Source organism: Vipera berus, assembly GCF_964194415.1.
Source record: "Vipera berus genome assembly, chromosome: Z".
Lineage (NCBI taxonomy): Eukaryota > Metazoa > Chordata > Lepidosauria > Squamata > Viperidae > Vipera > Vipera berus.
The window spans coordinates 114,448,013-114,472,342 of NC_138205.1; the positions used below are offsets into that span (position 1 = coordinate 114,448,013).

Consider the following 24,330-nt stretch of genomic DNA (forward strand, 5'->3'; position numbering starts at 1 on the left):
ACTTTTATAAACTTTTTTTATAACTTTTGTAAAAGTTATAAATATATATTACTGTCTTTGATAAGGATGAGGCGATGAGGACAGTGAGGTCAAACTACTTTGCTGCCCTCATCGCGTCCGCAGATAATCGCCTGGCCGCCCTGTTTAGGGTGACTCGCTCCCTCCTGAATCAGGAGGTGAGGGAGGAGCCCTTGCAGGGTCGTGCCGAGGAGTTTAGCCAGTATCTGTCGGACAAAATCGCTCGGACCAGTTTGGACTCCAACTGGGCAGAGTCTGACGGTGAGAACATGGGTGGTCTTGTCGATGTCATCTGGGAGGAGTTTGATCCTGTGACTCCGGAAGAGGTGAACAGGATTATGGGGAGGCTGAGCTCCACCATGTGTTTATTGGACCTGTGCCCCTCCTGGCTGGTTTATTCGGCTCGGGAGGGGACACGAGGCTGGCTCCAGGCAGTGATAACTGCTTCTCTGAATGAGGGTAGTTTTCCCGCCGCCTTGAAGGAGGCGGTGCTGAGACCCCTCCTCAAGAAGCCTGTCCTGGACCCATTTGTTTTAAACAACTTTCGTCTGGTCCCCAACCTTCGCTTTCTTGCGAAGGTTGTTGAGAGTGTGGTGGCGCAGCAGCTCCCTCTGTTCCTGGAGATAGCTGATTATCTAGACCCATACCAATCGGGCTTCAGGCCCGGGTACAGCACAGAGACAGCATTGGTCGCGCTGGTGAATGATCTCTGGCGGGCTCGGGACAGGGGTTGCTCCTCTGTCCTAGTCCTATTAGACCTCTCAGCAGCTTTTGATACCATCAACCATGGTATCTTACTGCGGCGTCTTCGGGGGTTGGGAGTGGGAGGCACCGTCTTACGGTGGTTCTCCTCCTACCTCCTGGGACGTTCGCAGTTGGTGTTGACAGGAGGGCAGAGGCCGGCCTCGAGGCCTCTCGTTTATGGAATTCCTCAGGGGTCGGTCCTCTCGCCTTTCCTGTTCAACATCTATATGAAGCCGCTGGGTGAGATCATTCGTGGTTTTGGGGTTGGGTATCATCAATATGCTGATGATACCCAGCTTTTTATTTCTACCCCAAACCACCCCAGTGATGCCCTCGATGTGATGTCCTGTTGCCTGGAGGTGGTCCGGGTCTGGATGGGGAGGAACAGGCTTCAGCTCAACCCTGACAAGACTGAGTGGCTGTGTGTGCCGGCGTCTCGGGAAATTCAGAATATTCCATCGTTAATTATGGGGGGTGAGATATTACTCCCCATAGATAGGGCTCGCAACTTGGGTGTCCTCCTAGATTCACAGCTCTCCTTGGAAGATCATATAGGAGCTGTGACTAGGGGGGCCTTCATCCAGGTTCGCCTGGTGCGTCAGTTGCGGCCCTATCTAGACCGGGATGCCTTGCGCACAGTCACTCATGCACTCGTGACCTCCCGTTCGGACTACTGCAATGCTCTCTACAAGGGGCTGCCCTTGAGGACTACTCGGAGGCTCCAGCTGGTGCAGAATGCAGCCGCACGTGTGGTGGTGGGGGCTTCCCGATACTCCCATGTAACACCTCTACTCCGTGAGCTGCATTGGCTTCCGGTTGCCCTCCGGGTAAGATTCAAGGTGCTGGTTATGACCTATAAAGCCCTAAATGGCATGGGTCCGGGTTACTTACGGGAGCACCTGCTGCCGACATCAACTTCCCTTCGTCCAGTGCACTCCCACAGAGAGGGCCTCCTTAGGGTGCCGTCGGTCAAAGAGTGTCGACTGGCGGCCCCCAGGGGGAGGGCGTTCTCTGTGGGCGCATCAGACCTTTGGAACTGTCTACCGGTTGAGCTTCGGATGGCTCCCGACCTTCGCTCCTTCCGACAGGACCTAAAAACACATTTATTTGAACACGCCGGCCTGGTCTGATGGGTTTAGGGGTATTTTATAGTTTTGTATTAATTTATTGAATAGGGCTGTAGTATTTAATATTTTTTAATTTTTGTATATTGTATTTTATTGCATTGCCCTGTACACCGCCCTGAGTCCTTCGGGAGAAGGGCGGTATATAAATTAAATTAAATAAATAAATAAATAACAAAATTTATCTGACTTGTTTTATACCTATACTAGATTTTATTACAAGGATTCTATTTTTACTAGTTTTTAAAAGCTATTATTTTTTAAAACTTTTTATGGGAAAATTCCTTTTGATTATTTCACATTCTGGAAAATGTTAGCTTAATTTTTCTCTGTGAACATTTTGTTATGGTATATCTGCTCTCTTGCCCTTGACACTGTTTACAGAGATAAAAGAGAAAAGATTTCTGGTAAGTCTTTGGGAAAAGACTTTAACTTACGAGTTTTATTAAAAAACATTAATAACAATTTTTTTGATAGGTCTGCAATGGTTTTGAATAAATCCCAGGATGGCAGTGAAAGGCAGAGAATAACATTTGTACTTGATTTGCACTCTGAAAATTTAAAGGGACATTTGAATTTGGAATTATTTATTGAAAAGTACTTTTGAAATCATTAAATAAATAATACATACCTTCATAGGAAAGAAGACTAGATTACTCTAATATTAGTCTGAAGATAGATTATTTTTAAGAAAGAGATAAGGGAAAATTGCAAAAAGATCATCTGAGTATAGAACTTCAGGTAGTCCTTGACTTATATCTATTTATTTAGTGACTGAAGTAACGACATCACTGAAATAAGTGACTTGTGACCATTTTTACACTTACGACTGTTCCAGCATTCCCATGTCCACATGATCAAAATTCAGACATTTGGCAACTGCCATGTATTTATGACAGTTGCATTGTCCCGGAGTTATGTGATCATAACCCAGACAGCTTCCAACAAACAAAGTCAATGGGGAAAGCCAGATTCAATTTATGATCACATCATTTACTGAACAACTGCAATGATTCTCTTAACAGCTGTAGCAAAAAAGAATGTAAAATGGGGCAAAAATCACTTAACTTTGCTTAGCAATGGAAATTTTGGGTTGAAGTGTGGTTGTTAGTAGAGGACTGTTTGTACAGGGTGTTAGATGGGTCCAAAGAGTTAAGGATCCAGAGAAAAAGTGGGTGGGGGAAAGCATGTCTTATCTTTATTTTTCTTCTCTTAGAGAAATGGTCACTACTGATAAAGCAGCAAAACTTGCAGAAGGGAATAGAAGTTTTTAAATACTGCAAATTTCATAGTTACTAACTACAAAACATAAAGATTGTTTAAGGACTTTTGAAAGTATGACTGAGTCTGTTAAGCAAGATTTGGTTTTCTTGGAAGGGAGAATTGAAGAAAATTTGCAAATGTGGAAGAAAAAAAAGGAATCTCTACTAAACAAGCAAGCATAAATACAGTTGTTAATTATTGTTCCACTATATTTTGCTTTCTGAAGCCAATCTCAACTATTATATAAATAGTATTATAACATCATAGAAAATCTAAAAGAAACTAAAAGAAGGATAATTGAGGACTGGGCATTTTTGAAGAAATTGAAGGAATTATCATATTCATCCTTGATAAATTGATGGGAGTTATGTAGCATTCTGATATTTTAAAACAATATTTTTTAACCTTGGCAACTTTACGATGTGTGGATTTCAATTCCCAGCAAGTTGGCTGGGAAATTCTGGGAATTGAATTCCACACATTTTAAAGTTGCCAAGACTAAAAAACACTGCTTTAAAGGATGTCACACAGAAGAGAGATATAGCTCATTCTTTGTTGATTGAGTTACTTAAAAGGCAGATTGTAACTGAACTGGTCTAACAAAAAGTAATTTGATAATGGCTTACTTATCCTGAATGATAGAGGCTTTCAGTTGGATATGTTCAAGTAGAAGCTAGGCAGCTATCTATCAAGAGTGCTTTGAGACAGTATGTACTGACTTTGTGTGCTATCTTTGGAAATGTATGGAAATTCTGTTTTACGAAAGGATTTTCTCTATTATTTATTATTTAATTAGTTTATCCTGGCCATTAATTACAAGAGGAGGAAGTGGATTAACAATCTATGCAAGATTGTATTGACTTTATTTGCAACATACGTAGATTTCTACTTTCAGTTACTTGTGAGTCATGTTAGAGATGGTATAGGAATAAATCTTATTTTGAGTTTAAATTCTTTCTACAGCTATGAAAATTCTTTTCACAGAATGATATATGTTTATACAAATATGGTACTCAATTTAATGCTTTTTTGCTTAATTTTCATATTAAAAGCCTCAACACTTGAATTATTTAAAGTATGTTTTCTCTTTTTATAGAGAACAGAGTAAAAGAATTGGAAAAACAAGGAGCACTATTGGTTGATAATCTGGAGGCAAATCAACAAGAACTTGAAAGTGCTAGATTCATTGAAGGTACTTTAGCAAAAGAAAATAAGTTTAATACAAAACATAAATTGTGATAGGTTGTTACAGGCAAAGTTTTAACAGGAAACCGATGTGATCTAGTAGGCCAGCTCTTTTTGCAAACAAAGCAAAGAAATATTTATTTTTTTAATTTTTTTTATTACATTTATATACCGCCCTTTCCCGAAGGACTCAGGGCGGTTCACTTGAGAATGGTTCACTGAGAAACTACCAGAGGACTGGAAAATAGCTAATGTGGTTCCCATCTAAAAAAAAAAGAAAGAAAGAAAGAAAGAAAGAAAGAAAGAAAGAAAGAAAGAAAGAAAGAAAGAAAGAAAGAAAGGGGAAAAAAAGAAAAAGAAAGATACCAGAAATGACAATCAACCTAATAACAAAACCTGGGTAGATCTAGGAAGATAAGTAAGCAGGAAAAGATATCATTAGAAGCCAATATTGGTTTGTCAAAAACAATCATGCTAGACAAATCTTACTGCATTCTTTAACAAACTGACTAAATAAGTGGACTAGTGAAATACTGTGGACAACAAGCATAACAAACGTCTTGGTAAGATAGAAAAATGTGCATTAGACAGCAGCACCATTAGAAGTATTCGTAACTGCTGACTAATTACACTCAACATGTAGTCTTTAATGGAGCTACATCTACATGGAGGGAAATATGCAGAGGAGTACCTCAAGGCTCAGTTTTAGGACCAGTATTATTCAATATCTTCATCAATGATTTAGATGTGGGGATAGAAGGGGAACATATTTGCAGATAATTACAAGCTGGGGGGAACAGCAAACACTTCAGAAGATAGGCACAAGATCAAGAAGGATCTTTATAAGTTTAAACACAGGGTCCTATCCAACAAAATGCAATTCAGTGGTGAAAAGAGTAAGATATTATACTTAGGCAAGAAAAACAAAGTGCACATACAATATAATAGGTAGAACCTTAGTCAGTATCAGTAGCTGTTTGAAAGATCTTGAAGTTCTAGTGAACAACCGCTTAAAATATGAGCCAACATTTGCTGTAGCTGCCAAAAAGGCCAGTCCTAGGGTGCATTAACAGAGGAATAGTATCAAGATCACATGAAGCATTAGTGCTGCTATATGCTGATTTGGTAAGACACACTTGGAATACTTCATCCAAGTGTGGTCACCATGATACAGAAAAAGTTGTTGAGCTTCTAGAAATTAGAATTAGAATTCTTTATTGACCAAATGTGATTGGACACACAAGAAATTTGTCTCTGGTGCATAAGCTCTCAGTATACATATAAGCACCAAGTGATAAACAATTACCATAATCATCATAAAATACATTCATCATAAATTATAAGATACAACACTCAGTGATAGTCATAAGATACTAATTAGGCAATCAACATAAATCATACTAGGATACTAAATAAAAGAAAATAAATTGTAAGTTACAAGTGCCAAAATTATAATTGTAAGAAGATAAGGAAATAGGTAATAGGAAAGATGAGAAGGATAATAGGAATACAGCCCTAATAGGTAGTTTGACAGTGTTGTGGGAATTATTTGCTTAGTGGAGTGATGGCATGGGGGGGAAAGTGTCCTTGTGTCTAGTTGTTTTGGCGTGCAATGCTCTATAACGGGTCGGCAACCGGAAAAAGGAAAAGAGCCACTCAGAACCAGTTCCGTCACACAAACAAAAAAGTGGGAGCCGCAAAAAGTGTGCGCGCATGCGTCCAGCAAAAAACATTTTGCGCATGTGCAAAATATGAGGCACCTGCGCGGCGATGGGTCTCCCCTTTGGAGAGGTGCGCGCCGTCCCGTCCGGAGACCTGCCGCGTTCGTCAAACAGGGCCAGGCCGGCGCGCGCAGGGGGGAGGGGGCGACGGGGGCTTTTCTCCTAAGAACAGCGGCTTTTAAAAGTGGGAGGGTCAGAGCGCCACGGGCAGGTCCGGAGAGGCGGGGGACGAAGCCCCGCTTGCCTGGAGGGGGGGGCAGAGAAGCGAGTTGCTGCAGCCCACCTTGGGCGGCTCCCGCCCTTTGTTCAGGCGCCAGCATCCCAAAGAAGCCCGGCCAGGAAGCCCGCCCCCCGCCCGCTTTTCCGGAGGGGGGCAGAAGGAGGGAGCACGTCCCTCCCTTCTTTGTCTGCTCCGCGGCTGCCCTGTGGGAGGGGAACAATGCCTTGCGTGCCCAGCCTGGCCCCGGCGCAGGGGGCGAGAGAGGCGGCGTTTGGGCCGGGCCAGAGGACGAAGCCAGACCATGCGAGCTGCGCTCCCCCCTAACTCCGAGCAGAAACCCGGTCCTTGCTCCCGAGAATTTGCGAGGCTGGGGGAGCCGCCCTTCCCCTCGTTTGCCCCGGCGGACGCTCCTGGAGCTGCTGCTAACGGGTGCGATTCCAGCCGGTGGTGTCAGAAAGCCGCCGCCGTCCTTGGGAGAGGTGCGTGCGCACTCTCCAAACCGCCGCCATCCCGTTTGCACAGCTGCCGTGTTCGTCAACGCGGCAGGTCTCCGGGCTTCCTTCGGGGGGGCCTTTCATTCCTGTACAAGGGGGAAGGGGAACTCTCTGTGCTTTTGTGTGTGCGTGTGTGTGTAAAGCACGAGAGAGGGAGGAAGAGGGGGGGGAAAGCGAGATCTCAAGCCCCAATGTTTCCTGCCTTCCACTGCCGGCGGCCGCCCCGCATTCTTAGCATTCCTAGGCTGTGACTCCGAGGTCGTCGTCGCCGTCTCCGCTGAGCAGCACCGCTTGGAAGAGAAAGGGAGCAGGACAGGCACGCTCGCCCCAGCAGAGTGGCCGGCCCTCGTTTTAGTAGCGAGACAGTAATCGCTCCCCTCTGCCCCCCCAATGCTCCCGGTTCTCCCGTTCGCCCGCCGCCCCGCTTTCCTTCCTGAATTTTGTGCTTCCTTACCCAACTCCAAACTTTCTCTAGCGCCCCTGTGCTTTAGGAGGGGGAACCAAAGGCGGAGCCGTTTCTCTCTCTCCCCCCCCTGCTTTTGCCGCTCCCCCACCCAACCAGTATCCCGCTTCTCCTTCCTCGGCAGCTTTGCAGATGGGCCACACACACACACACACGCACACACAAAAGCACAGAGAGTTCCCCTTCCCCCTTGTACAGGAATGAAAGGCCCCCCGAAGGAAGCCCGGCCTCTTCACCGCACCTTCCCTTCCAAGCGGGAGCCCCGCAGCAAATGACCAGCGTTTGGACAGCGTGTGAATGGGCGAGCGTCGCCGTCCCCAAACAACGCAATTCCTTGCAGAGATGCGGACAAGAGGGAAAGGAAGCCCAGCGGCCGGACCACGCTCCCGCCCCGCCTCCCCAAGGGCTCGTGCGCGTTACCTAATGGATTGCGCGCGGCCTCTCGCGAGGTTGCTGCCCCTCGTGAGCCCGCTGGCTGATGCTGGCTCCGTCTCTCTTCCTTCCTCCCTCCCTCCGTCCCTCCCTCCCTCGGTCTCCCCCTCCCCCTTTTCCGGCTCAGCCCCACGTCACCAGGAGACCAAACGGGGACATGATGGCAGAGGGGAGGAGACACAGGAAGCGGATCCAGGTACCGGGCTGGCTTATCTCCTCCCTCTTTTCGCAACCGCTCTGCAGGATGAGTTTCCCTTTTCCTTCTGGCTCACCCCCCCCTCCCCCACCCGGTCACCCTTCCCTCCCTCCCCCCCCTCCGCCTCCTCCGAGGCCACCGCCAGTCAGCATCTCTCCTGCCGTTTCTGCGACTTTTCCGTCCCCCCGCCGCTCCCCCTTCCCTGCGGGGCCAGCCGCATCCAGCGCCTTCTTCCTCTGGAGGGGAAATCGTGGCCTCTCCAGTTCCCGCTTCTCTGGGCTGAGCGCCGCCTTGAAGGTTTGGAGAGCTGCGCGCATACCTCTCCAAAGGTTTGGAGAGCTGCGCGCGCACCTCTACCCGTTCGGAGAGGTGCGCGCGCACCAGGCGACTGGGAGCGGCAGGAGATGGCTCAAAGAGCCGCATGCGGCTCCGGAGCCGCGGGTTGCCGACCCGTGCTCTATAACAACTTCTTGAGGGAAGAAGTTGAAATAGTTTATGTCCAGCATGTGAAAGCTCTCTTTCTGGCTCGTGCATTATACAGGTAGGCTGATAGCAGTTGTTTTTACTGCAGTTCTAACTATCCGTTGAAGTCTGTGTCTATCTTGTTTGGTTGCAATGCCAAACCAGATAGTTATAGAGGTGCAAATGGCAGACTCAATAATTCCTTTGTAGAATTGTATCAGCAGCTCTTTGGGCAGTCTGAGCTTTTTGAATTGATGCAGGAAGAACATTCTTTGGTGTGTTTTTTTTGATGACATTTTTGATGTTAGGTGTTCATTTTAAGTCTTGAGATATTATAGAGCCTAGAAACTTGAAGTCTGTACTGTTCACATTGTGTTGTCTAGTACAGGGCTTTTCAACCGGTGGTACGCGAGCACCTGGCTGGCGTTATGTGGCGTCGGATCTGGAGTCCCAGCTGAACAGCGGTGTTCTCTGGTTGGTGGCTCAAATCCGGAATCTCAGCCAGGCAGGAGCCCGGGATCAGCGTTTCTGAGAGTGACTTCTGAATGCAACTCAGCTGATTCCGGGCTCCTGCCTGGCTCACTTAGCAAGCAGCCTCTTTTCTACAAGCAAGTGAGATGGGTGGAAGCCCGGGATTAGCTGAGCTGCGCTCAGAAATCGCGCTCAGAAACGCTGATCCGGGCTCCTTCCCGGTTCGCTTGCGGAAAAGAGGCTGCTTGTTAAGTGACCTGGGCAGCAGCCCAGCATCAGCATTTCTGAGCGTGATTTCTAAGCGCGACTCAGCTGATCCCGGGCTCCTGCCCAGCTCACTTAGCAAGCAGCCTCTTTTCCACAAGCAAGTGAGCCGGGTGGAAGCCTGGAATCCAGTGGCGTAGCGTGGGTTGTCAGCACCCGGGGCAAGGCAAGTAATTTGCGCCCCCTAACCTGTGGATTTTAGCATTCGAGTCTCTTCCACTAGCTCAGGAATTCTGGGAGTTGAAGTCCATGAGTCATAAAAGAGCCAAGGTTGCCTACCCCTGAGTTAGGTTCAAGGCAAAAAAGGGTCTCTGGAGAATAGGGAAAATGCTAGTTTAAAACTGAAACAAGGCAACTTTAAGGTGCCTCAGCTGTGATTTAGGATGAGACAAAGAGAGGACATGGCGTTGAAAATGGTTAATGGGGCATGTTTGTTCCACTCTTAGTGGACGTCAGGATAAACCCCACAAGAGAATGACCTTACAACAGATGTGAATAGGCTTGGACTACCGTACGTTTGTAGATTGAGTGCATACATCACATGGAGCGATGATGGGCTTCATCAAGATTTATGATCCCACAATTGGCTAGTTTTCTCCATCTTGTCCTAAACCCTGGATACCAACCACGGTTTATGGCTTAGCATGTGGCGTGGGGTTGACCCAACATGTTAGGCGACAAACAATGACTTCCAACTTACAATGCCTCAGCTTCCCAAGGTTATTCCAAAGCCGGAAAAGCCAACCAACCCACCCTGCAGCTTTGCCTGCTTAGGCTGTACCCCAGGAATTCATACTTGCTGCGGCGCCCGACCTATTTTCTGCCCAGACGCTGCTTATCCAAGCCAAGCCGCCTCCTTCTCTTTGGCACCTCGCCCCAAAGATTCGCCGGCCTGGCTGGAAACTCTCGCTGCTGGCGACGTGTGTCGGGGGGGCGGTCCCGATCGCCTCCTGCAGGGGGAACCGAGTGGCCGCAGAGAGTCAATACGGCAGGAGGAGGAGGAGGAGGAGCAGCAGCAGCAAGCAGCCACAAGTGCGGCAGCTGCAGTTGTTATCTTTACCTCCGGGAAAGGAGGAGACGGGGGCGGGAGCTGGGTCGGGGGGGCCGGGCTTGCAGGTTGAGAGCCAAGCGGAGGAGAGCCGCGGCAGGAGAAAGAGAGGGAGGCAAGACACCGCCAAGCCTCCCCACCCCCACCCGAGAAAGGAGGCGATCCGCAGCCGCGAGAGGACGGGATCCCGCTCTGGCTGGGCGCAGCGAATGCGGTTGCTTTCTACGCTTCGCCCGCTCGCTCGCTCGCTCGCTCACTCACTCGCTCCTCCGACCCTCGGCGAAGCGGAATCGTCCCCCTCCGGTGAGCTTAATGGGCGCCCCCCCAGATGTTGCGCCCGGTGCGGCCGCCCCCCCCTGCACCCTCCACGCTACGCCACTGCTGGAATCAGCTGAGTTACACTCAGAAATCACGCTCAGAAACGCTGATCCGGGCTCCTGCCTGGCTCACTTGCTTGCAGAAAATAAGCTGCTTGCTAAGTGAGCTGGGCAGGAGACTGTGATCAGCTGAGTCGCGCTTAGAAATCGCGTTCAGAAACGCTGATCCCGGGCTGCTGCCCAGGTCACTTAGCAAGCAGCCTCTTTTCCGCAAGCGAGCCGGGCAGGAGCCTGGGATCAGCATTTCTGAGCGTGACTTCTGAGCACGACTCAGCTGATCCTGGGCTCACTTAGCAAGCAGCCTCTTTTCCGCAAGCGAGCTGGGCGGAAGCCTGGGATCAGCTCAGTCACGCTTAGAAATCAAGTTCAGAAACGCTGATCCGGGCTCCTGCCCGGCTAACTTGCTTGCGGAAAAGAGGCTGCTTGCTAAGTGAGCTGGGCAGCAGCCCAGGATCAGCGTTTCTGAGTGCAATTTCTAAGCGCAACTCGGCTGATCCTGGGCTCACTTAGCAAGCAGCCTCTTTTCCGCAAGCGAGCCGGGCAGGAGCCTGGGATCAGCTGAGTCACGCTTAGAAACGCTGATCCCGGCCTGCTGCCCAGCTCACTTAGCAAGCAGCCTCTTTTCCGCAAGCACGTTTGCTGGGCAAGAGCCCAGGTGACACCGGCGCTTGCGGCTTTTCTGCAGCACAGACCCTAGGGCTGCTTTGTTCCCACTTGGCCTCTCACAGGACCCGGGCTGCCTGCAGTGGTGGGAAACGCAGTGCTTCTTTTTCTGCAGCAGTGGAGTGCAGGCGTCGCTTGGGAAAGACTCTGCGAGACGCGCCTTTGCAGCAGGTTCCCTTTCTGTTATATATCGGAGGTTTGAAAGGCAAGCTGCTCCCAGGGCGTAAAAGGAGAATCCAAACGGTATGAGTGATGCAGCTCTCCGACTCTCTGCTTTAGGCTAAAACAGTCTCAAAGTTGGGTCCAGAGATTACTTCGCCTGAAGGAAGGGTGACTTGGTGGCGATGCGGGTTTGTTTCCTTTGGAGGAGGGAGAAAAGCGTGAGTCTCTTCCTTCGGGCGGGTGCAAATGTAACTTAAGAACGGTAGCAATGCGGCCAGAAATGGGTATCTCTTGACAGCGCTGGGGAGAGCTATGGGAAGAACGATGTACACGGAGAGGATTGGGGAACCTGGCTCAAACACTGTGCTTCGGTAGGGGAAAAATGACTGGGAGTAGTAGCCGGTTCGTAATGTATGTGCCTGAAAACAGGAGGTGAACCGGTGACCTCTCCACCCTGCCTGTGTGCATGCGCAGAGGCTGAGGCACAGGTGCTCTCCTCTGCCTTTGTGCGTGAACAGGCAGGGCTGTGATGTCAGTGGTTTTACTTTGCCCAGCTGCTCTGTGTGGATGAGAATGCGCTGCTACCTGCCAAAACCAGGCTGGGATCTGGGCGGCGTAGCACAGGATGGAGGGAGGGAGGGAGGGAGGGAAGGAAGGAAGGGACAAAGAGGGAGAGAAGGAAAGGAAAGAAAGAAGGAAGGAAGGGACAATGGGAGAGAGGGAAGGCACCCATCCCAGTCCCACTCCCCTCCACCAGAGATCCACGGATCCCCCCCCCAGGCACCCACAATCTGAGTGATGACCTGGCCATTGATCACATGACCCTGGGACACTGAATGTTATAAGTATGAATCAGTTGCCAATCATCCAAATGTAAATCACATGACCCTGGGGATGCTGCAACAGTCATAAGTGTGAAAAATGGTCACAATTCACTTTTCAGTGCCATTGTAACTTCAAACAGTCACTAAGCGAATTGTTGTAAGTCGAGGACTACTTGTACTTTATCATTTTTTTTCTTTTTTGGGGGGGTCAAGTAACTGGTGGTACTTGGATATTGCCTTATTCTAAAAGTGGTACAATGGGTGAAAAGGTTGAAAAGCCCGGTTTAGAGCAGAGCTTTTCAACCTTTTCACAGATTGTACCACTTTTAGGATATGGCAATATTTGAGTACCACCATCAGCCTACCAAGCTGTCAAAAACTTGATGACCAAAAAAAGGGAAAAAAGTGATAAAGTATAGCTAGTCCTTGACTTACAACAATTTGCTTAGTGACTGTTTGAAGTTACAATGCCACTGAAAAAAGTGACTTATGACCAGTTTTCACACTTATGACCATTGCAGCATCCCCAGGGTCATGTGATTTACATTTTTACATGCTTGACAACCGATTCATATTTATGATGGTCGCATTGTCCCAGGATGATGTGAGCACATTGATTTGTGCTTAGATTGTAAGCCGCCCTGAGTCTTCGGAGAAGGGCGGGATATAAATGGGATTAAAATAAAAAAAAAATAAAAAAAATTCATTTTTCAGTCTTCTGACAAGCAAAGTCACTGGGGAAGCCAGATTCACTTAACAACTGTGTTGCTAATTTAACAACTGCAGTGATTCACTTAACAAATGTGGCAAGAAAAGTCATAAAATGGGGCAAAACTCATTTAACAAATTTCTCACCCCTCCTCCTTTTATATCTTGTTCTCTCCCCCCTCCTTCTTTTATATCCTCTCTTCTCTCCTCTTTTATATCTTCTCCCCCTTCTTTTATATCTTTTCTCTGCCCTCCTCCTTTTATATCCTCTCTTCTCTCCCCCCTTCTTTTATATCGTCTCCTTCCCCCCCCCCCCTTTTCTCTTCAGTGCACTTCCAGCTTACTGCTCTCAAGGCTGTGCTTCTCTGTCTCTCTTTTGCCATCCCCTTCTCTTCCCCACTGTTGTCTTTTTTCTCTCCCTCTCCCGCTAAAGCCTGCTACTTTTATAGCCTTTCCTTTCTCTCTCCCTCCTCCTTTTCTCTTCCTGGTGCACTGGAAACACTGATCAGCTGTAGCTGCTTGCACTCATCCTGGGCTCTCAGCAGGACCCAGGTAGCACCACACACAGCTCCAGTTGAATCTCCACCTGAAGACTGCATGGGGCTGCCTGCCACCTCCAAGGCTGCTGCCAGTCAGCTGGAGCTGCGTGCACTAATCCTGGACTCTCAGCAGAACCCAGGCAACATTTCACACAGCTCCAGTTGACTTTCCCAAAAGCCTGTGCGGTGCTGCTGCTGCTTCACTTCATCTGTTTTCACACTTGTTTTTTTACACTTTTTTTACAGTGCTTTTCAACCCGTTGTGCGCGTATCATATGCCAGGTGCTGATGTACCACCAGTGGTATGTGTACCACCGGTGAAAAAGCCCTGTTTTAAAGTATTTCTTATTTTGTAGAGAAGAAGCTTGATAAACTGGCAAAACAAAACCTATCTTTGCTTGCAATTTTGAAATCAAATGTAAAGGAACTAGAAGAAGCTGAGACTCTTGCAGCTACCCAACCAAGCATTATTGCTGGTAAGTATAGTCTCTACATAAGACTAATTATAAGACTAGTAGAAATGAAAACCAGGATGTGAAGTGCAAATGAAAGATGAAGCAATGTCAGTATGACTCTGTTTGTTCTTTGTTTTCCATTAATTCCATAGCAAGCATTCAAATATAATCAGAAGTACTAAGGCTGTGGAATTTCCCCCCTTTGTGAGACAGTTCCTATTCTTTCTAGCATGCTACAACAAATGAAGTAAAATTTATATTTGTAATTTAGATATATGTTTGTATATCCTTTTTACTGAAATATGATGTGAATGTGTCATAAAATAAACAAAGGAGAGATTGCGTACAGAAGTCAGTTACTTTTTTCTCTGGCAGAGAGATTGGAGGGAAAGTGTACTAGAAGCTTTTTGTGTAACATACCTATAGTTCCTAGCCCAGGACTGCAGATGTAGCATGATTGTATAGCTTTTTATATGTACAAAACAAGAAACTGTCACATAAGCATTGTAAAGGGTGAATGGTTAAGATGCAGAGAAAAGCTGTAGATGGGAAATTGAGATAGCCTTGTCTCTTTCCAGTCAGAAAGCACAGTTGTAATCATGTGATTTCACACATAGCAACACTTCACTTAGTGGCAGAGTTGCCAGTACCAAATAGGATTGTTAGGTAAGGACTACCTGTATCTTTATTACATAGTAGTCAGGTAATGTATTTTTTAAAATAAATTATTAGATAATAAAAATGCTATTTAGTCCAAAATTAATATTTTCCAACACAATGAATGCAAAATGTAGGAGAAAGTATCTGTTTTCACAGATTTAAAAATAAAAGAATTAACTGAATTAAGAAATGAAGTGGCTCAGCATTTAGAACAAAATCTGCAGAATATCCAAAGGGCATGGTCTCACGCTCCAGGACTTACTATTGAAAGCAGACTTCAAGGTGAGTATATCAGAGGTACACAAAGAACTATTGGTATCAGAGCTCTTGCTGAGAACAAATGAAAAATTAACAAATATAACTTTAAAACTGTATAATCCATAAACTCATATATTCAGGGAAATAAATGTATGCAACTAATTTACCATTTTCTCCAAACTCCAATCTTTGGAGTTTGGAAATTGAAATTTTCATACTACTCAACTGTACAACAAACATTTATGCCATCTTTGGAATGATGATACTTTGGATCAGCAACTTCTGTACATTTAACTAAATCAATTCCCTTCTTCTCTTTCAAAAATTTCTTTTACGCCTTGAATGTGGTCTTTGACAGATGCTAAGATTATTATAATCAGTTATTGCTCTTATTTTGCATGTACTTACTCCAGTTGTCACAGTCTGCTCTTAATGTATTTCAATGGCACCCCACCTTTCTTGCTATTTCTCTTGTTAAACAAAAATTAACTAGTGTTAAGAGTTAGTGTTAAGGGAATACTAATCTTCAACAGCTAATATCAAGTTAAATCAACTAGATTTTAAGACTTTGCATACTTTGGTTGCTCTGAAAATGTTAAATTTTATTCTTGGAATTGTATTTTACTATCTTGAATCTCTGGATAGATTCAGTTATTTTTTGTTAAAAAGTCTGTCTTTAAAGAAAACAGTTATAATGAGATTTTATTAAATTTTAAACCATTTTTAGATTTCTAAACAGTCTGTAAATTACAAGTAAGACAGTTTAAAAAGGGATTCATTGCAATAAAAATATCTTGTATAAAAATATGGTAGCATCAGATTTCTCACTTTTCTACCACATACAAATGCAGAGATTGGAAAACCACTTATCTGGAACAGTATAAGATTTCCTGCTTGAGCAGCGGGTTGGACAAGACTTCCATGGTTCCTTCCAACTCTATTATTCTGTTATTGTTTGGGATAGTCCCTCACTAGAAAATATAAGCAGAGCCATGTTTATTTTGGTAGATGAACTTCGGTATATGGTCATTCTAATATTTTAGGCAGTATCTATCTGCTTACTGATTGATCGAGTATTAAGCTGATCTTCCTCTAAGAGCAAAGTTTACTTACTATTTTTTTACAAACAAACAAACAAACAAATTATAAAATCTTTAACTGCTGAATGTGATGGCTCAGCGGTTAACTTTACTGAGATAGTCAGCTGGCAGTCTGGGTTGACACCCAAGTACTACACAACAGAGTGAGCTCTCATTCCTGCCACAGCTCCTGCCCATCTAGTAGTTTGAAGCCATGTAATGTTTTGTGTGCCTTTGACATATAACCATGCTGGCCACATGACCACAGAAAATGTCTTTTGACAACACTGGTTCCCTTGGCTAAGAAAAAGAAATGAGCACCATGCCCTGGAGTCAGACTGGACAGGGAAACATTTAACTTCTAATTTTAATATAGATTAGGTTTGTTTTCCTTTGCCCTACAATGTTTCTTTTTTTACTTTTCAGTTCAGTCTTGCCTAGTGCCAGCAAAACAGTTTAATTTACATTTCAGCTTCAGTTCATTGAGAAGAAAAGAGTAATTGTGTGAGCAGTTTTGCAAAATATAAATCTGAGAAAAACGTAAAAATGTTCTTTCCTACTTCTTTGGAGGGAGAGGAGGGGTAGGGGAAACAATTACAGTAAGTCTGAATATCATTGCAGCCAGGTCAGAATCTTAAAATTAATGTCCTAGTACTTCTATTTGCAGAAAAGGAATTAGAAGAATTGCATGAACTATTGGAACTAAAGCAACAGTTACTGGAATCACTGGAATCTAATCAGAAAGAGCTACAAGAAATTCAAGAACTTGCAGCTGCCCAACCTGGCAGTGTCAATGGTATGTATGCTGTGGTTTTTTAAAATATTTAAATACAAATGTATATTTGGAAAGATGACCTTCTCAGCACACCAGAGTTAAAATCTTGTAATAAAGTAGGTTACATTCCTGAGAATACAGGCAAAAACCTCATCCTGTCAAAACTATTTAATAATGTTAATATCCATTCTGTAGTATAGGAAATGCTTTGTTTAATCTTGTGAATGGGGAAGATGTGAATTTATTCCTGGTTGGAAGTGACATCAAAATTTCTAGACACATACTAATAATTGAGATGTCAAAATAGATAATATTAAAGATGAATATGTAGAACATATTGTAACTATTTTTATGTTAAGTAATATTTTATTATGGATTTTTATAGAGCATATGTTACAGGAATTAACTGAGCAAAGAAGACAATTGACCATAGATCTGGAGGCAACACTAGATGGCATACAAGTTATATGTCATTTACCTGCAGAAAGAACTACCTTTATACAACCTTCTGGTAGGTAGAGAAGTAAAAGAGTTAGAAATATTCAAGCCATTTCTGCTCCCTAGGTGGCCTTAGATACTCAAATTAAGCATGTTCATCTTAAGTGCATTTCTCATATTCACAGTAAGCATAATCAAGGACTATGCTTAAAAAGTGGGGAATAAAAAAATAAACTCAAAATTATATTAAGAAAATTTCTGTTTGCAGAAAAGGAATTGTATGATTTACACAAACTATCTGAAAAGAAGGGACAGTTACTTGAAACGTTGGAATCTAATTGGAGAGAGATAGAAGAAGTTCAGGAACTTGCAGCTATTCAACCAAGCGATATCACTGGTATTTGAGCTGCTGTTTCTTACACTTGGATATTTATCTATAGAATCATATGTTTAATCAAAGATGGGTTTAATGTATAAGAAAACTTATAAAATAGTGATTATACTGATGTTATAAAAATCAGAGGAGCTTGGATCAGGGAATTTTTAATCTGAATTCTAATCTGAACTTTGCAGCCTTATTTCTGCTATATGTATTATTTTAAGGAGAGAGATGCATAGGAACACATCTTTAGTTTTGCTGGCATTCTCAGCATAGCAGCATTATGATCAAGATGGATTATAATCCTGACATTATGGACAAAAGCAATATCCTTCCAAACCCCTTTTAAAATTTAATATTCATTCTCGGATGTATGAAATGTTGCATAATTTAATCACTTAATGAGTGGGTAGAAATTTTGGGGAGACAGGATTCATTTGACTTGGGAAATGATACCAGAAATATTAATATAAGATAACAAATATGTTTTTGAAATCTAGATAATAATGATCTTAATTATTTTTATACATAATATTTTATTATTGATTTTTTTTAGCAAATAAGCTGCAGGAGTTAACTGAGCAAAGAAAAAAAATGACCACAGAACTGAAAGCAACTCTAGATGGTATACAAAATATATGTCGTCAGACTTTGGAAACTAGTACATTTATATTACCTTCTGGTAAATAAAAAATATTACTAAAAGTTTAGAAAAATATGCAATGATTATATCTATTGTTTTCATATTTTAAATCTCGTAATCAATGGAATCAGTGAGCTATAAGAGTGAGAACAGTTGGAGTTCTTTCCATTCCATCTATCTAATCAAATACATTTGACAATTCCAGGGTACATGCATTATTATTTTTTAAATTTCCATATTTACTGCCATTTATATTTATGAGTATTTTAACAGAATTTGTGTTTGTACTGGACCCCATGGAAGCCTCTTTGGTTTCTAGTATAATAAACTATTTAATCTTACAGACCATTTATTTCATTAGTCGTTCTTTCTGATACCATTTCTAGTAGCCTGTCAGCTCTCCTGAAATGCTGTGCAAATAACTAAGAATAATTTACATATGGTTTTATTCATATTTTGAGTTCAAAACTTACCTTAAAATATTTGATTTTTCTGTGCTTTTTTAGGAAGCATAGAGATTCATCTTTCTGTCTGGATCAGCTTACTTGCATTATCCAATATAAAAAGATTCCATCTCTGCCCACCTTTACATTTATACTTTCAGTCTCTGATTCTGAAAGAAATTATAATTATGCTTCTATTGATGGGTGTTGCATTCCGTAGTTTCCAATAATCAAGGAGAAAATTTTCTGCATATTGTGCCTCTTCTGGTGACTGTGTGGAGAAATATTTTCCATATCAACTTGTCTTCTGAAATATTCAAATTAAGTTTCTGTACCCTAAATGTCTTTTAAGTATTCAGTTTTGGCACTATCGAGGGTTGTTTTTTATATATATTTATAAGCAATGTAAAAGCAAGCAGCTTACTGAAGGGGTTGTTTATAAAGTTTCTAATTTCAGAAAAGGAGGTACATGAGTTGCATGAATTGTCTGAGAAGAAGAAGCAGTTATTGGAAGCACTAGATTCTAATCAGAAAGAGCTAGACGAAATTCAGGAGCTTGAGGTTACCCAACTAGGCAGCATCAATGGTATGTTTATTGTGGTCTCTTAAATACATATGAAGCTTGAATTAAAAAGTAATGAAACGTTAGAAGTCACCACTTGATGGCACTATTAGATATTTTGATGTATTCTTTAGTGCCTGCTCTTTCTATTGCTAAGAATGGCTGTCAGAAAGAGTTGAATTGCTACTTACAAACAAATGTCTACAGTGCTGTGACTGAATTTTTTGACTGCTGAAAAATTCATCATTATGAGCCGGTCCATGGAATATTGTCACAAAGTTTCACTGCTTTTTTAAAAAAAATGAAAACCAGGTTTTAGCAGGAAAACTCAGTTATGTTCATTGGGACACAAATGTGGGTAAGTAAGATGTGAGGTATCTTATTTGCTTTAGGAAAGAAGATCCATTTATTTCCCAACAACAACAGTAGAGTTTGTTGTGGGGGTAGCTAGCAAATGGACTGTAATCTGGTCAATTTTTAAATATGATTTTGAGTCCTTTTTTTAAGCATGTTGATGTGTGTGTGTGTTTCTTCTGTGTCATTGTGACTGGAGACAATATTTTAAATGTTGTTGCAAGTTTCCTTTTTGTTGTAGGGTATGATTCCATGGCTGTACCTTGAGGATGTAGGAAAGTGTGATTTAGGTGTTTTGTTTTTTTAATTTGGTTTTAACCTGAGTGATCAGGTGTGGTCCATTGTGTTGTTGGCTTTGTCTTTTGGTGATTGCTTGTTACACTGTATATTTCTGAATGAGAGTCTGGTTTCATGAATGGCAATTCTGTATTTTATGAATGGAAATATAGTTTCCTTAGGCTAGATTGGCGGTAGTTAGGAAGGCTTCCTGTCTTATTCTTATGGGGGATTTATTTTCTATTCTTTGGAAGATTATTCTTGATGGAGGGGGAATCTTCTATTCCTGGGGGGGAGAGAATTCCTTTTACAACTGCCCCTTTTCTGCCCTATATATATATGTATACAGTATGTATTGCACAACCTATGGCTCATCTGGCTAGATCATGTATTTTTCGTCTATCTGGAGCATCATAAGGGAAATCTGATTGCGGTTTCAGTTAGGCGGTTTGCAAGGAGAAAGACAGCCTCGCATATTATTGAGGCATGAGGCAACAAAAAAGGATCCATATGGCGATTATAGAGATGGCTCTCAGGAAGAGGACTTTTAGCCAGTGAAAGTCTGATAAGCAGCCCTGTTAAATCAAATGGGACTTTTTTGTATCTGCTGTTTTTCATTAATTCTTTGAAATCCTTAATATTGTCTTCTATGAGCTGGGAGTTTTTGGACAAGGTAAAGTAACATGTATCTCAAAACTCCTCACAATTGTGGTTGTGTCTTAGCACTAAATAATCAAAGATGCTTTGTGAATTTGTCTAAGCTCCCAATACAGCGCTTCTAGGGCTTGGACATTGTATTAAGACTTTTAGCTAATGCACAGGTGAGGCGGTTGATATTTTTTGAATTATAAACAGCTAGCCAAGGGGAAAGGGACGTGGTGGCTCAGTGGGTTAGGACGCTGAGCTTGTCGATCAGAAGGTCGGCAGTTTGGCGGGTCGAATCCTGAGTGCCACGTAACAGAGTGAGTGCCTGTTACTCGTCCCAGCTTCTGCCAACCTAGCAGTTCAAAAGCACGTAAAAATGCAAGTAGAAAAATAGGGACCACTATGGTGGGAAGGTAACAGCGTTCCGTGCGCCTTTGGCGTCTAGTCATGCCGGCCACATGACCACGGAGATGTCCTCGGACAAGCGCTGGCTCTTCGGCTTTGAAACGGAGATGAGCACCGGCCCCTAGAGTCGGAAACGACTAGCACACATGTGCGGGAGAACCTTTACCTTTACCTTTACTAGCCAAGGGGAAACTTATGAGGGAAAAAGCAAGTGTGATATATTTCACTTGGTTAAATAAGGCTGTGTGTGAGTCGCAGTCTGGCGTTAGGAGTTGTAGATCTCTCTTCTGTTGCTTCCTGAAGGAGGACAAGAGGATGGTTAGTTGCCTGAGGATAAAAGGTCCCCCTGTGGAGTTATCTGGGGCATATGAGTATGCTTGTAGCAAAGACCATCCCAGAGGAAGTTTTATGTGAATGAAAACTTAAGAGAATATCTTCAGTGTGGTTGCACTGAAGATCAGGGCTGCATTTGACAGGTGGGCTCCTTGAGGGAGGATCATTTTCCATTGTGAACATTGTTTTATCCCTGTGTCTATGCTGGGTCTTCAGTTGAAAATAGTGAGTATGTGGTGGTGAGGTGGAAGTTTTTTTAACATAGTGTAGTTCTGCATGGTGTGTAGATGTCTGGCAATTTCTATGAGGCAGGCTGTCAAGATGTCCTTAATGGATTTTCCTGTCAGAAGACAAAAATCAATTGTTTTCAGAACTTGCCAAGCTAAATATTCCTAGACATTTTCCTATTTGGGAGTAGGTGTGTGCCTATAAGTCCGTCTATTGGACTAATTACAGAATAAAGGAGTAAAAGGTTCAAGAAGAGTATCAACCCTCCCCCCATTTGTCCATTCTCCATTATTCTCGTTGGTCTTGAAGAGAGTCTTTAATTCCCACTCATCAGTCTCTGGGTTTGAGTTTGATGGGCAGGACCTTTGTTATCAGGTTCTGTTTGATGCTGGAATTGATTGCTTCCGGTTTTAGGTTGGACCATTCAAAACTCTTTCCCCCCAACCTTTACAGATGTCTGGGTGGTTAGCAAGACTTGGAAGGGCCCATTCCATTTATGTTGCAGCAGAGATTTCCATCTGAAAGATCAAATCCACACCCAGTTTCCTGGCTCAAATGGGTGGAGGGCTTCTTCCAGGGACAGTGTCTGCGTTAATGTGCTCTGCTTCCACAGCCCATGAAGATGTCTGTCTAGAGGGGAAACCTCAGACAAAACCACGTCCTCCCTTTCTAAGCTAAAGGAAAGTTGATCTAAGCCTTTCAAAGTATCTGGGGGGGTCTCCGGAAAAGCAATTCAAAGCAAGAAATGCCTATATCCTGTCAGGGTCTGGTTCTCAGGTGTAAAAGGTCAGTGGGTAGCACTTGGGGCCACAATAAATGTTTCCTGACAGAGTTAGCCTAACAGGGTCCTTATAACTTTCCTATTTCATTTATTAAAACATTCTTGCTTTAAATAAAATTGTGGAAGTGCATGTTTAGAACTGGATAATTGTTACCCCGCGTTGATAGGGCTCACAACTTGGGTGTCCTCCTGGATTTGCGGCTCAGTTTTGAAGACCATATAGGAGCCGTGACCAGGGGGGCTTTTGCCCAGGTTCGCCTGGTGCACCAGTTGCGACCCTACCTGGACCGAGATGCCCTACGCACAGTCACTCATGCGCTCGTGACCTCCCGTTTAGACTACTGCAACGCTTTCTACATGGGGCTGCCCTTGAGGACCACACAGAGGCTTCAGCTGGTGCAAAATGCAGCCGCGTGAGTTGTGATGGGGGTTTTCCGTTACTCCCATGTAACACCTCTGCTCCGTGAGCTGCATTGGCTTCCGGTTGCCCTCCAGGTGAGATTCAAGGTGCTGGTGATGACCTATAAAGCCCTAAATGGCTTGGGTCCAGGATATCTGAGGGAACACCTGCTGCCGGCATCAAGTTTCCTTCGTCCTGTGCGCTCCCACAGGGAGGGCCTTCTCAGGGTGCGGCCGGTAAAAGAATGCCGGCGGATAACACCCAGGGGGACGGCCTTCTCAGTGGGTGCGCCTGCCCTTTGGAACCAGCTGCCCGTGTAGCTTAGGACTGCCCCCGACCTTCGATCATTTCGCCGAGACCTGAAGACCTGGCTCTTCAAGCTTTCCGGCCCAGGCTGAGTCTTAATTGGGGTTTTAACTGGGGTTTTATATGTTTTATATTTTTTCAGGGATTTAGTTTAAACTTTTTAATTGTTCTTAATTTTTGTATTGATGTTTTTATGCCCTGTAAACTGCCCTGAGTCCTACGGGAAAGGGCGGTATATAAATTCAATAAATAATAAAATAATAATAATAATTAAACAAGTGCTCGGGGTGAAAATATTTTATTGCCATTAGTTTTTCTACTATTACACATTCATTTTATACTAAGTGAAAAATAATTTCATGAATGCCTGCAAAATGCTCACAGATTAATCTAGAAATCATTAGGTTGCGAAGGACTATTTTCTTCAATCAATGTGCTGCTGGTGTGCCCATTCTTAGTTGTAAAGATAGTTATTTATATTTGCCAACCCAAATTTACAGTGCTGTAAGCACAGGAAGTATTTGTTTATTGTAATAGAGAATCCTATGTATTACACTTGTGTCAGAAAAACTGTTCAACTGCAAAGAAGTTAAAATAACTTGGCCATATAGAAAGCAGAGCATAAAGAACCAGTATCAGGGGATTTTTTTATTAAGATTAGATTTTAACTCGCCTGCTTAACTTTAATATATGCACTTGTTCAAAAATAATCCTGTGGAGATCGAGCATAGGAATTTGTCCATAATTCTGTTGACTTTCTTGGCACAGCAGCATTACAATCCCAAAATCAATATTACATTTCTAAGAATATAGAAAGTGTTTCTATCTTGCCGAAACCATTTCATAATTTTAACATCCATTATGCATTGTATGAAGTGCAGAGGAATTTAGCCAATTGTGAAAGGATGAATGTTTCGGGAATATAGGATTTCATACATATTAGACAGAAGTTAATCATTAAAAATTGTAAATCTAGATAATATTAAGGATCATGTTTATGAACTTAATTATTTTTATGTACAATAATATGATTTTTTGTAGAGCATAAGCTGCAAGAATTGACTGAGCAAAAAAGATTTTTGACTACAGATTTGGAGGCAACCGTAGATGATATACAAAATGTATGTCGTCATAGTTCAGAAAGAATTACATTTATACAACCTTCTGGTAAGTAAGAAAAAATATTAAAGATGTAAGAAAACATGACACTGATTATGCATATTGTTTTAATACCATTGATTATCAGAAAGAAAGAGACAAGTGGACTCCTTTCCATCCTGTCTAGTTTTAAATCCATTTGAGAATTCAAATGTATTTGCATTAATTTTAAATTCATTATAATTTATATGTATTAGTATGTTAAGTGTGCTTTAGTCAATCAGTACTGGACACAGAAGTCCAAAGAATTCAGTTTTTATAATTATGAAACCCTTTATTTGACCAAACATTTCTGGCAGTGGCCACTCTTTTTAGTCCTGCTTGCTTATATTATGGATTCAAAACTTTTCTCAAAAAAACCTAATTATGCTATG

At 43.2% G+C, this 24,330-nt stretch overlaps 1 protein-coding gene across 1 annotated transcript in view; it reads left to right on the forward strand.

Moving 5' to 3' along the window:
* Positions 1-24,330, forward strand: part of CCDC7 (coiled-coil domain containing 7) — a 317,972-nt gene that overhangs the window by 120,335 nt on the left and 173,307 nt on the right. Inside the window, 9 exon segments of the mRNA XM_081343017.1 lie at positions 4,246-4,341; positions 13,735-13,854; positions 14,650-14,775; positions 16,498-16,626; positions 16,991-17,116; positions 17,312-17,440; positions 17,979-18,104; positions 18,966-19,094; positions 23,840-23,965. Coding sequence (XP_081199143.1) covers positions 4,246-4,341; positions 13,735-13,854; positions 14,650-14,775; positions 16,498-16,626; positions 16,991-17,116; positions 17,312-17,440; positions 17,979-18,104; positions 18,966-19,094; positions 23,840-23,965 — 1,107 coding nt within the window.